Source organism: Gopherus flavomarginatus, chromosome 11 (genome assembly GCF_025201925.1).
Source record: "Gopherus flavomarginatus isolate rGopFla2 chromosome 11, rGopFla2.mat.asm, whole genome shotgun sequence".
Taxonomy (NCBI): Eukaryota; Metazoa; Chordata; order Testudines; family Testudinidae; genus Gopherus; species Gopherus flavomarginatus.
In genome coordinates, this window is record NC_066627.1 from 45,900,925 (window position 1) to 45,915,318 (window position 14,394).

Consider the following 14,394-nt stretch of genomic DNA (forward strand, 5'->3'; position numbering starts at 1 on the left):
GTAGACTTCTTATGTGGATTGGAGTCTTCCAAGCTCTTTTGTCTGTTAAATGCTTCTGGACTGAGCACTTAATCTGTAAATTCCTTTCCCAAGAAGTGACCAGAAGGGCTACTTCGAAATCAAGCAATTATACAGCCAGTGTTCATAACTCTGAACACACAAATGGTGCCTGCATACAACTAGGCTGAACATAACCAGTAGATCATAACCTTTACATGTAGCAAAACCCTATTCCAGTTATATCATACATTTTATGAGCACCCCCACCCCATAAAGCCTTATGGGGTACAGGTAAGTGCTTAGCTCCCAAGAATACAAAGGGTGTGTTGTGATTAAACCAGTCACCTAAAAGTTGCTCTGAATTATTTCCAGCATGCAATTGTTACAAAGCCATTATCAGTTCTCTAACAGACATTTCCCGTCCGGTCTGACTTTAATACAGGGTGGCTGAGACTAAGTAAACTTACTTCCATCTCATGTGAGACAGGGGAGAAGTATTCCATTACTGACAGCCACTGATTCTAATTCACTAAGAAGGATGGTAGCGATTTACCATCAGAGGTATAAACGCTGATCAAAGTTCTGATTCTGAATGGGTTCTGCTAGCACAGACCCCAGTGCTAAGGCAGAATCCCCTTGAAATCAAATGGGGACCCCACAGGGGTTCACAATAGCAGATCCCAACGTGTGATCAGGTCATACGACAGGAGAACTGTTCCTGAGTGGCTTTCTCTAATGCTGTGACCTTGCTGCCATGTATCGGTATCACAGAGGCCTGTAGGGAAGGGGACAGGGTGATGGTGATAATCTAGAGGAGGATATAAAACATTGCTGTTCATTCTGTTATTCAAAACCTGCCATCTCAGCATAACTTTCCCACTTGTTTTCATTATAAAAGCTCTTCCCCAGCTCGGATAAGGGCAACTATCTGTGGCATATTTCTGAGCAAAGGACTGCAATGGAATGGCCTCCGCATGTCAGAGTACAAAGACTCCCTCTATTTATTGACCCTCCAAGCTGTGTGTTCTCTCAACAGCCGCGCAACACACAAATCCCTGCACTCTGACTGACTCAGGGCAGCCGGTCCAAGTGTAGGGATTTGCACAGGAACTTTATGGTTGCAGACACAGTAAACATAGAGTCAGGTCTCAAATTCTTCCACCTTGGTTACTGTCTTCACAACTTCCCCCACCCAAAATGCCCACTGTGAAGCTGGCCACCACTCACCCTACTCAGTAGACCACTCCTGTGCCTCCACATCTCCTCCTAAGGATAAATGGAGCTCTCACCTCCCCCCACAAGTGTAATTAACAAAAAATAAATTTAAAAGGCAATGTGGGTTTATTATTTATTTAATACCTGCTCCATTCCAGCCATAGGCCCCCTCCTCAGCCATCTCTTTGCCCTGGAACTTACTTTACCCAGGATAGAGCTAGTACATCTTAAACTTACAGCACCCTGAAACAATCCTCTAGGTAGCCTTATGGAGGGGGAATGAGCCACAGGTCGTCTCAATCACGGTCACTGAAAGGTGGTTTAAGAAATAAAAGCAGAAACTTTGTCGGAAAAGTAAATCCTGCCTACAATTGTTTTCTGAAGAATTTCCCCCAAGCAGACATCACTGTGGTTTCTAGGCAAAGTGGAGGAAAAAGGGTTAATATTCTCTCTGCTTCCAGGTGACTGGGGATTCCCTTTCCACAAGGGGAATTTCCAGGTGGTGTCATAACTGGTTTTACATCACCCATTTCTGACCCCCATTCCAGCGAAGGCGCAGGAGGGACTGTGGCGAGAAAATGCTGTGCTCCGGTGACCACAAGGCTGCTCTAACTTTATGCCGGGATGACTGGCTCCAGGGTTGGGAGAGTAGAAAAGTGGCAGATAGCCATCCATGCCCCCTCCCCAGAGCACAGCTCAGGAGATCTGAGACATGTTGAACTCATGGGCATAACAGGCAACATGTTTCCTTAGATTATTAAGAAACATTGCAGAGATATATAGATATATAGACTACATTATCTGCGTCACAGATACATAACACTTCCTACGCAGATTAATATAATTAGGCCATCTTCTTTGTGATTTTTTATTTTAAAATAGCTAGAGGGAATGCAATAGCAGTTCTTAGGTGAAAGAAAATCTTATTTTTCTCTTCATTTTAGCTACATTCATTAAATGCTCAGCTTGTCTGCAGCAGTGGATCATTCTGTTTTATGTACCGAGATGGCCCCATTGCTGGAGCATCTGAGCACCTCACAATTTGTAGTGCATTTATCCCCACAAGAGGGAGGTGCTTTTGTCCCCATGTTGCAGACAGAGACACAACAGGGCCAAGGATTTGCCCAAGGAATCCAGTGGGAGAGCAGGGGATTGAGCCCTGGGATTCCCAAACCACTGGGCCATCCTTGCATCATGATGTGTAGAGAAGACAAGAAAGTGAAAATAAAGCTCAGACAGTTCCCATTCTTTCATATCGGTTGGTCCGTGGCCCATGCTAACCTATAAACAATATGAATGTGCAGCATAGTATTGGATGTGGGGAGACATGGTCCAGCAACAGGAGTGGAGGTGGCTCCTTTGGTGTACAGGCTGTGATTCAAGTCCAGTTTGGAGATTTTTTTATTTGTTACCTCCGTGCTGGGTTGTCAATGCCATCATTTTAACCTGGATCACCAGCAACACTGAATATGGGAGCCAATGCCCAGTGGTGCAATGTTATCCGTTGGCAGCTACCTTACTTATGCAATTGAATTGGGAGGGATGGAAATCAGTTGTGTTTTCGCTTGTGTCTTCTCCTCCCTCCAAAGATTAACCTCAAAAATAGAGCCCGTGAACGGACATGTAGCCTGTCTCATCACTGGTTTATGGGCACATGTTCCCCTGAGAGTCTCACAAATCCTCAGGATGTTCTCTTGTATCCAGTTTTGCATTTGGATCTCCAACTCAACAGAATATGTAAAAACTTCAGTGGCCAGATGGCTTCCTCTTTGCTTTACCTCTGACGAAGCCCGGAGTGTAAATTATTCCTGGAAGGGTCTGGGATAAATTATGCTGTTTGAGCAGCATTCAGAATCATAGGACTGGAATGACCTTGAGAAGTTACCAAGTTCAGTGCCCTGCACTCATGGCAGGACTAAGTATTATCTAGACCATCCCTGACAGGTGTTTTTCTACCCTGCTCTTAAAAATCTCCAGTGATGGAGATTCCACAACCTCCCTAGGCAATTTATTCCAGTGCTTAACCACCCTGTAGGTTAGGAAGTTTTTCCTAAAGTCCAACCTAAGCCGCTCTTGCTGCAATTTAAGCCCATTGCTTCTTGTTCTATCCTCAGAGGTTAATGAGAATAATTTACCTCCCTCCTCTTTGTAACAACCTTCTATGTACTTGAAAACTGTTTATTATGAATGAAAACTGTTAACTGAATTGTCTCTCTCTCCAGAGTTTGCTGTTGAATAACATAAGGGTTTTGCTAGATAGAATTGCCAACCCTCCAGGATTGTCCTGGAGTCTCCAGGAATTAAAGATTAATCTTTAAGAACATAAGAATGGCCACACTGAGTCAGACCAAAGTCCATCTAGCCCAGTATCCTGTCTTCCGACAGTGGCCAATGCCATGTGCTTCAGAAGGAATGAACAGAGCAGGTAATCATCAAGTGATCCATCCCCTGTCGCTCACTCCCAGCTTCTGGCAAACAGAGGCTAGGGACACCATCCGTTAATCTTTAATTAAAGATTATGTCATGTGATGAAACTTCCAGGAATATGTCAAACCAAAATTGGCAGTCCTCAGAGATGTGGAAGATTGAATCAGGGAGCTTCATATTTCAGAGGATGACAGGATCAATACCTTAGCGTATGGCAGTATGTGGCTGCTGCAAATAGACTGTAACAGGGAAAGATTTCAGTTTCATTGTCTTTTTTCATTCCTTTAGGGAGAACCTGGCCCACCTGGTTTACCTGGCCCACCAGTAAGTATTTACTGATCAACAACTAATTTGCTGTCTTGCTTGTAAATCTGCTACGAGAAATAATGTATGTGAATCCCTAATTTTTCAGCAGCAAGGGTCACAAACTGCACTTTCTCCTCTCAGTCCACAGCAGAACTCCTATTTGCATGTTTGGCATGAAAACTGAGAACAACTGGCAGCATGGAGTCAGCACTGACCTTAAGAAGAATCATAGTTAGGAGAGCAGAGGATCTGGGATAAAGCATCAGAATAGTGGAGCTAAAGGGCTTGTATTGTCATGCAACTCTCTTTGCAGACATTGTTTTTACAGTTCTTTCAACATGAGAGAGAACACTATGTAAATGCAGAGTTTTCATATGGTTATGCAGCACTCTTAGCGCTGGTCTCCAGTTTGGACATTTGTTTCTGGGTGTCCAAACCATCATTTGGGCATCCTTCTGGTTGCTTGACTTGCACACACAAATGCAGCTTTTGCGCATTGAAAATGAGCGTAGGCCACTCCTGCAACTACTTTTAGTTTTACCTGCAAACGTGGACTGTAAAATCAAGCTTGGAAATTTGGCCTATAGTGAAAAAATGCGCAAACAAAAATGGTGAGTAAAGCAGCTTCAGGGATAAAATGAAATATTGTGACAGACTTTGCTGTAGGTGGCAAAACATGCAGGACTCAGTCCTCCACTCTGGTTCTGTAAAACTGAAGAGGGTGTGTGTGACAGTGCTAGCATTATGTCACCTTTGTGGCTCCCCATTCCTGAGACCATCCAGGGTCGTCTTTAGCTCCCTAGGCATCTTAGAGTGGTCCTAGGTCTCCTCAGAATTGTGCCAGCTGCAACACTCCCAATCACACCCGGATGCCCCCTTCTGCTTGGGCTGCAATGGGGATCAGTACACGTACATGGAACTGCACGAGAAGAAAGCTGTGCCAAGCAATTACCAGGTTTATAGAAAACTGAACCAAAGCACATAAGTGTCTAGAGATTTACATACTTGTAGATTAATTATCAAATCAACTTATTTTGAAGACATTTTCCTGCATTGCAGGATATAAATTTAGCACTTTAAGAAATGAGCTGGTCATCTTCATCTTGTATCAAGTTATAGCCCGCTTCTGTAATTATTATATTAACAATGGCTGTCTATTCATCTGGTTTAGGGGCCAAAAGGTGCACCAGGGAAGCCTGGAAAGGCAGGTGAAGCAGGGTTACCTGGCCTTCCTGGAGTGGATGTGAGTATTTCAGCTTCGTCTCTTGGATTGATCAAATATTTTACATTGGCATGACCCCAAAGCAGCTTGTCGACTTGCACTAACTCTCCCGGGTAGCAGATGTGGGTGCTGAACTGAATCTGTCAATTACGCACCAAGGGAAATCTTATGCAAGATCAATGCAAACAGCAAATTTTAGTTGTTGTTCGGTTTTGCAACATGTTTTGATCAGCACAAAGTCAAAACTTAGCGCATCAGTGGTCTATCCTAGGCACTAGCTGTCAGTGACTTGTTTTGATGGTACGATCAGCGCTGTCTCTCTCCATGGTTACTCCCAGTGGCCCAGAACAGCCTCTGGCTGTTGGAGTTACAGGTGATTTGAGGCGTGGAGAACATTTACATCATCAGGTGTTTATTGTGCAAGCCTCAAAATCCTCCTTTTATTTGGGCCGTTTGCACCCACCTGACGCGTCAATGGCATGAGCCAAGAGTGACCAAACCTACAGGAGTTCAGATTTTCTTCAGGTTCCGTTGCAAGTGGATTCTAGGTTCCCAGTAGGTTCGGAATAAACCTCTTCAGTCCTCTTCAGGGTGCCAGATGTCTTCGGTCCTCTCCATCTTGGGATGCCAAATTACTGAAACACTGATATGGCTGCTGTATAATCAAGTACTAAAATAGACACATTTCTGATTCAGGAATGAGGAAACAAAACATCAGACTGATAACGTTTAGTCAGTTAAGTCCTTTCAAAATACATGAATGTTGTAAACCAATTAATATTTTTGGATTTAGTGGCTCTTCAAGGCTTAATAATGCATGTGCTTCATTAGAGTCCACGTGCAGCTGGCTTTAAGTGCAAATGAGGCAAGGCTGTGATCTGGTGGTAACTGCTACCAAAAGCCAATTACTAGTATGAGATCTAGTGGTTTGAATGCAATGGTAGAGCACTGAAACTGTAACTGGCCAGTCTTCCATGGACTTCTAGCAGCACGGCATTATTCTTTGCTGTCCTGTGGCTCATTGTGCATTGTCCTGCCCTAAAATCAGCACATATCTACCTTCCTGATGAGAGAACAGCTGCTACATTCAGAGAATTGCGGGTCTCCGAGCCTAGCATACAACGACTGCTTGCCACCAAGCATCTAACCAGATTATGTACAGGATACAGCTCTATGTCTCTTTGATCCAAATGCTGTAGCATTGTACTATGAGAACCTGGAAGTGAAACTGACTCAAAATACATCATGTCTGTTTTCATTCTCCCAGGTGAGTGAAACCCTGATGGTAAAAACTACACAAACAAGGAAAACAAAACTAGATTATCTGAACATGTGCAATGCTATGGTGCTTGGGTTGCAAACACTACGAGGAAATCTTTAAACATAAAGTTAATTGATTTTTTTTAAAGTGGCTTATAAAAACATATCTTGTTACTATTAATAATTTTTTAAAAGGTAACCTAAATTTGGCTCTAAACTCCCTGGCAGTGTCCCTTTATCTATACAGTTGCTTCTGTAATTCTGTACATTCCCTTTCCCCAGCAAGGTTCTGGAGGTTGTCTTCTCTCACCCCCTCACAACCTGTAGAACCTCTTTCATTCTGGTCTTTGACCCTTACATACTAATGAGGTTTGCCCTTCTGGGTGATTAATCAGCTGCTTCTGCTTCTGAGCACATATCTCTCTCACTATATCTGATCTGATGGCTTGTTATACTAGCCATCTTTCCTCTAGACAATTTCCAATGCTTTGAGAAAAGGCAGTGGGATAGTCCCTCAGCTCATATAAATTGTCATAGCTCCACTGATTTCCACTGTTTATACCCGCTGAGAATCTATCCTAGTGTCTTCATCAGTCTCCTTTTATGGTTTTCCTAACTATCCTGTATATTTGATAAGCTAAATGTTTAACGCTTGTTGTCCTCCATTATGGAGCGCATGCCTCTTCCCATTTTGCATTTGTCCCCTTCCTCTGAGTTGTTTTGTTGCTGGCTTGAACATTGCTTCTAGGGGGATGGCCCCCCAGCTCTATATCTGTTGACATCTGCCTGAGCCCTCTGTCTCACATTGCTCTCTGGCTCAATCAGATCCTCACTACACCGTAATTTCTTAGTATTGAACATTTCAAAGACTCAAGTTCTTCTCCTAAGTAAAAAACCAAACCAGCCAAAACCCCATGTTATCTCATCTCTCTGATTTCACTGTCACTCTGCTTAACTTTCCTTCCAAGGCCCAAAAACCTGGATTCATCCTTAATCCAAACCGCCTTCTTCACACCACCTCTTCTGTTTCTGTATGCGTCTGTCACCCTCTCTGGAACTCTCCCTGGATTGGTCCTTACACCAACCCTGACTTTGCGAAATCCCTTATTCACATGTTGATCACTTTCCTCCTTGTCCATGACAGTTCTCTTTTATGAGCTTAAATTCCCATTCTTGATATTTCAGAGAGTCCAATGCTACAGCCAGGTCACTGTTGGCCTAGGAATTGTGACCAATAGCAGCCCATCCTTCATCACTTAATCCTGGGTCCATCTCCAAAACCCAATTCATGTTTGCCTTCCTGGTGTCCTGACATCTCTGTGGACTCACTCCACTCCACTAACTTTGTCCCAAGCTCAGTCACTCCATTTCTCCAGCCTTGCTCTCCCTTCCATTCCCCATGGTGGACCCAATCTGTGACCTGATGTTGTATTTCTACTGCCTCATCTGTCTTGCGGTGACTTCCTTCCTCCCGCTAAGATGTTGAACCATGGCCTATATTTGACTCTGACCTTAAAACTTTCCTTTTCTTTAATAGCTTTGACAGGGACACAGTAAGTATTTTGAGTCCTACTGAGTCACACCTGCCCATTAACAGCAGTCTACTCCAAGAAATAGGTCACTCAAAGGGCAGGGTATCACTTAGAGTGAGTATTGAAGGCCCTTCATGATACTGCAGCACATGAAAGATGTTAGAGTATAAAGGTATTGCTATTGTGATCCTAAAAAGGGGATTTTAATTGCTCACTGGCCCGATCCTGCCCAGACTTACACACCTGAATAACTTCATTCATGTGAGTAGTTCCAGGGGAGTCTTTGCAGGATCAGGCCCTATAACACCCTTCCGAAACAAAGCTAAGCATTGAATCTGAGTCCCAGACTGTGGGACCTCACAGGTTTCAAGAAACAGAAACATATGGCTATTGATTTTTTTTCCTTAACATTCATGACATGTTTTTAAACAGTACACCCCAAATCTCAGTTAAAATGATCAGTACTGTAGCTATTTTAAAATGAATAACTGATGGAGTAACACTTTTTTAACAACCATATGTGTTTTGATCATTTACTTGAGGCAAATTAAATGAAGATATTTATTTTTAATAACCGATTAGGGATCTAAACATGAAAGTAGGACAAAACCTTCAAGGGCCAAAAATGTTCAAAAGTAGGTGCAACAAGTGCCTCAGCTGAAATATATGTACACCCACTGTATGCAAAAACTGGTATTTGCATATGCAGATCAGATAATTGCATGCACAACTCGGGGGTTCTGTGGCCACTGTAGGAGCACACCTTGGGCTGCATGAGCACCCATTAGCCCTAGCTTTGGAAATTTGGCCCAAATTTTAGCTGTGGTTAAACAGTAACTGACTTGAGTGTTTCACCAGATGTGCTGAATGAGCAGAAGAGAGCCATGTACTTTCTGTCCCTGGTTTCTCATTAAGAGGATGATTGTCAGGATTTCATGGGATTTGGGCACCCAACTCCCTTAGCTCTTCTGTAACAGGGATATTGGTTGGGGTTTCCAACTGGCTCTAGCTATGTCTTCTTCTCTGCTCTTATCCCTGCCTTTCTTTCCCTCCCAGGGTTTAACAGGACCTGATGGCCCGCCTGGCCCAAATGGGCCACCAGGAGAAAGAGTAAGTAATAGAACTTAAATCCCTAGTCTGCTTACATTTATATTCCCAAGGTACTGCTCAATGGTTATTTCAAATTTCTTTGTAACTTGGTGACATTTAGAATATTATTTGTGTAGTCCTAGCACCTACAAGCCCTAGTCCTGGACCAGTTCTCAATTGTGCTAGGTGCTGTACTCCACTTACATGCTTGAAACCAACTGCTGTTCTCATCTCCCAGAATTGTTTTTTTTCCCCATGTAATTATGATCTAGGGTTGTGCACTGGGTCTAATGTTTGTATTTCAGGTGTTTGTGTTGACATATTTCACTGGTTTGTTTCTAATTGCCTCAGGGGGCCATATATGTGCCTGGTCTTGGATGTCCCGGATAAGGAAATATCATTAGCAGACCAGATCTCAGGATACTTTGGGTGCATAACTAGCTCCTTGATGCATTCAGAAAGCCTGTGTAGAACATAAATTCAATTAACAAGCTTTCCAGGTTTATCCAAATACAGTTATTAGTGCTTTATTTGTGGTCTGAGTGCAGAGTCCTGTTGTTTTTTCTACTGCTGCTTTTTTTTCTCAGTTGTGTAGACTGGTGTCTTCCATTAATTCCTGGGTTGTGGTCACACTTGACATGGTGACATCATTAGTTGCATCAGCATGGATGTCACAGCCTTCACAGCAAGAAGCAAGATAGATTTTTTTTTTTTTATTGAATGTAATAGCTGCTTATAGGAAATCTGCCAAGAGGCACTATGGGAAAGAGAGAGGTCTGCCGTAGATCTTACAGTATGTTAGGTCTCAAGCATTGTCAGTCGTGGAGCAAAACTGTGCTCTTGGTTGCTTCCCATCTGTGCTGGCATTCTCCACTTGAGAATCCATCTCTGTTGCGGTCGTCTTCGACCAAGAGGAGATAAGTAGAGGGAGGTTTTCTGATGCACTCACCTTTGGCTTAACTCTGCTCCCGCTGCAGCCAATGAGTGTTTTATCCTTGATTTCAGTGAGGATGGTTGGCACCTCCTAGGATCCAGCCCCTGATTTTCAATACAAAGAAGGCCTGGGCCACAAAAGCATGCCTTATTTGCATGTTCTGTTACCCATATTTGCACATGCCCATCTGAGCGCACACACACCTGATATCCATGTGCAAACAGGGTACCTGAGAATTTGATGTATGCACAGAGTAACTCACATTTTAAGCATTGAGCTGAAACATGCAAATTCATGATTAGCACACACAACAACCGAACTGGACGTTCAGATTAGACGTGTTCCCAGGTCTTGAAAACCTGTTTGTCAGCATGGTGCATATTTTAGACCTGTTGACATTTACAGCATCTTTTTAAGGTCAGTGATCCATCTAGAAAGTCTTTTTATAGTCAATACAATAAAAGCAGGGGAAGAAATTGTTGAATTTGAAAACAGAATTTTAGCAATGCAGCATTGTTATCCTAACTTCATTTGCTCTGGCCCTTATTCAAGAAAGCACAGAAGAACCATTGCAGTCAATGCAATACAAGCATGTGCGTATGTACTGTCTTCAATGGATGTAAGCACGTGCTTAAAGTTAAGCACATACTTTAAGTTCTTTTCTGAATAAGGATGTTTTCCTAAACTTGGGCCTCTGTGGATAAAAAGGCTCTTCTGGCTGTCATTATGACCAGGTGTGCTTGGCTTCTGGCAGTGTATTCACAAGAGATTTTTAGCTTCTGTTACTATATTATTAAGAAATGTTTCTGTTCTCCCATAAAGGCTGCCTCTTGGTTTGTCAAAGAGATTCTCAAGCACCTAATGAAATAGTTCAGTTGCTCTACGTCTGTTCTCCCACTGACTTTAGGAGTAGGACTCTTCCTATATCGATGGCATTGTCAGCCCTGAGAGGTTTTTAAACAAGAAAACAATTAATTTTGGCTATGAGATTACCTGGATTATCACCTTATTGCTGATGCCAAAGGCTTTTAAAGATTTAAAAGATTTTAAAAGGGCTGTTTGAAGTTTAGTGTTTTATACTGTGTGTACACAGTGTAGAATGCATCAATAAATCAGTGGATTCCTGAGAAAATACCAAGACTCAGCTACTTTCTAGAACCCAGAATAATTTATATTTATGACTGAATTTAGAATGGCATATTAGGCACACATTTTATATACTGTATCCATGTATATTCAGAAGTAATATTGCCCTACTGTAAAAAATTATGGGAAGATTATTTTCCAATCATAAGAGAAAGCACAGTGTTATCAGGAGAATGAGTTGAGTCAGAAAATGCATTATTAACTGATGCACCTCCACTGAACTTAATTGAGTCACACCATGTGGCTCCAGGACTGCATATTGACCTATAATCATTGAAACCTTCATTGCTATGTATTAAGGTCCTGAACTTGCCCTGCTGAAGTCAATGGGAGTTATGCAATTGATTTCAATGGGAGCAGAATCCAGGTTTAACTCAGTAAGTGTCAAGAACTTAACATTTTCTTTTTACAGGAACAGCATCTAGCCTTGTCCTCAGTGGTTGTAAAGGTTTTAGGGTTAAAGATGAAAGTGATCAGAAGAAAACCTGAGTAATATGTAGTAGGACAATGGCTGAGTTGACATTTGCAGCAGAGTTGATTTTTATCGGATTACAGCCATTCCTAGCGTGACACTTCTTAATGAGGCACTGGGCTCCTCAGAAATCTGTTTGCTTAACCATCCTCTTTAAATATAATAAGGGAAAACATTTCTAATCTGGGTTGGTATGCAGAAATCTTGGGGTGGAATGGCAGTGCTTCCTGGGATCACCAAGTAAACATTCTCACCAGCAGTTACTGGGTTATTTTCCAGGTCTGTCCATCTCTCTTGTTATCACACTCTGTACTGGATACAATTTCAGACTCTTTTCAAACTCAGAAAATGCCCCCCAAATATTTCTGAATTAAAATAATGGTTTCCTTGTTGAGAAATTGGATGCCAAGTTTTAATCCTTGAGTGAGGGTCTTTTGGCTTCCTTTTAAATCCCTCTGAAAATAAAGGTCACACTTGGCCATAATATTTCAGTATTTGCACTCCTGACAGCAATCTGGACCAGGACATGGGAAGGCAGGAGAGAGAACCTGAAGTGAAAGTCATCAGAAATCTTCTGAACTCTAAGACTGGCATGTTTAAAGGATCCTGGAGGAGTTAAGCACCCCTGGGCCCCTTAAAAAATCCTAGCCCCTAGAAAAATCACTTCTGGTTCAGTTTGAATTTTGAGTGGTGACATGCGAGAGTTTTTATCAGAACTTGTTCACCCCGGCCTCATTTAACAGGCTCTGAAATAAGAGTACGTGCTATATCTCTTGACGGACTGGTCTCCAAACACACGCAAAATTCCTCAGTAGAAAATAATGGGGTTGTTAGGGTGCATTTGTGCCAGTGTCGTCTCTGAGACACCTGCAATTTATTGTCTATGCTTCTGCTTTCACTCCCAACATTTCTAAACTGTGCATTTAAAAAAATACTATTCTTTTTTGATTTTGGGGGAGTCAGAGCCAAGGCAATTCGAGTGCGAAGGCACCCTGGCAGCCTGCCAGACTCCCCCAGACAAGGAGGAAATCCCGCGACGGCTACTCTTCAAGTGGGAACCTGACCTGGATGCTCTTTCCCTGGGGAGTTGCTGGGAGGAAAAGGGAGCACCAGTTGCAATTTCACAAGTGTTCTATGCATGCCACCCGATTCAATCTCGGGGCCTACGTGTGCAATCGTGTGGATGGAATTCTGAAAACCCGGGGGCTAAGTTCACAGTGGCATGGGCGGTTGTTCTAGTTTGTGCATGCAGTCACCATGCACAATTGCGCACACACACTGACAGAATCCACCGTCCGTGTGCTCCGTCATGGGAACTGCACGTGCAAATTGGGCGTGGATTTTGTGCAAGCATTTCATGAGCCTGTGGCAATCTGACACTGAGAATCCCAAGAGTCAGCGAATGTAACAGACGAGCACTCCACTCGCATGGGGCATCTTGTGTAAGTGGATGGCGATTTTTACTGGCTGAGCGTTAAGTTTAAAATGTCCTATAAATAAATACATCGCTTGTTGTGGGTCTGAGTCTGCCACCTCCTCATTTACTGTTCTGAGTTCTGCCTTTACCCTGGAATTGCAGCAACTGAGAACAATAGTAGCAATGCAAGTAAAGAGCTGTAGGCGCAGGAGAGCAAAGCTGTTCTATCTCGCATCGTGAGCATCGACACAGCATAGAAAAATTCAGTGTGAGGCCTGTGTTGGTGCCATTAAACAAAAGATAAGCTCACTATCACTCACATTGAATAAGAGTGGCACATCATCTCCTCCTCCTCCTTCTCTCTTCCCTCATGCTTGTTAACATGAATAATTAAGTCAACCTACCGTTATCGGCTGTCTGGCTGTATTTTCCTTATCCTGTCACAGCTACATCTCCTTTCTGGTTAAGAATAGGCTAAGAACTTTGAGACCATCAGTCAGCTAACCTCAAGCAGAAACTCTTGGCAGTAGAAAAGAGGGTCGGGCTTGGGGTCTAATATTTGTGTGTTTACACATTTCATTGACTTTTTCAAGCTTCCTGGAGCCACTGATGGCACTGAAATAACGGGAGAGCTGGTCTCCTGATGCTCTTTCATTTCCCAGGTGGTAGCAATGCTATGGGAAGGCCAGATGGTGTGTTACTTGGGCCAATAAATTGTTCTCCAAGACTAACAATGGTGGTGAAAAATGAAAGCTTTAAAAATACTCTGCTACTGAGGTTTTGCCCAAATGCCAAGAGATTCGCGTTGAAGCAGATTTCTGTGGAACTCCCGTGCATTTCCCATGCACAGATTTGTATAAGCCATTAGTTCCTGGGTACTTCACAGCTCCCTAAGTTATGTTCTGTAGACAACGATCCTGTGTGTGCTTTCATGCGTGTGTGTCAGTCATTTGAGCTAAGAAGTAAACTCTTCCATTTTCACTGGTAGATTCAGGAGCATCTAGGGAGTGGAATTTGTTCCCCCAGGATGTCTGCCTCAGCTCATCCCCACATCTTTAACTGAGCCTTCGAGCTCTCTTCTGTGCTGCCCAGATCCTGGTGTGGTTGTACACTGGGCTGGTCCTTGGGTGTAACTTAGAGTGGCCATCAGTGACCTTTGCGGGGCTGATACAGCAGCTGGGAATTGCTGAGCTGTAGAGAAGCCCCAGCCAAGTTCTGGTTTCCCTGCACGTACCCCCTACACTGACTCCAAGGAGGGAGGCGGGGGTCGTGTTGAAGCCGTATAGCTGGAGGATGCCACTTTGGGCAGGCAAGGTGACAGAAAGCAGCCCTAAGGCAAGGGAGAAGCTGCCACTAGCGTGTTCTTCAGGTTTA

The 14,394-nt window shown here is 43.2% G+C and overlaps 1 protein-coding gene across 1 annotated transcript in view; it reads left to right on the forward strand.

The window, feature by feature from the left end:
* The window catches only part of COL9A3 (collagen type IX alpha 3 chain), a 70,773-nt gene that overhangs the window by 6,810 nt on the left and 49,569 nt on the right, over positions 1-14,394 (forward strand). Inside the window, exons 3-5 of the mRNA XM_050918674.1 lie at positions 3,931-3,966; positions 5,120-5,191; positions 9,019-9,072. Coding sequence (XP_050774631.1) covers positions 3,931-3,966; positions 5,120-5,191; positions 9,019-9,072 — 162 coding nt within the window. The remainder of the gene's footprint in view (positions 1-3,930; positions 3,967-5,119; positions 5,192-9,018; positions 9,073-14,394) is intronic.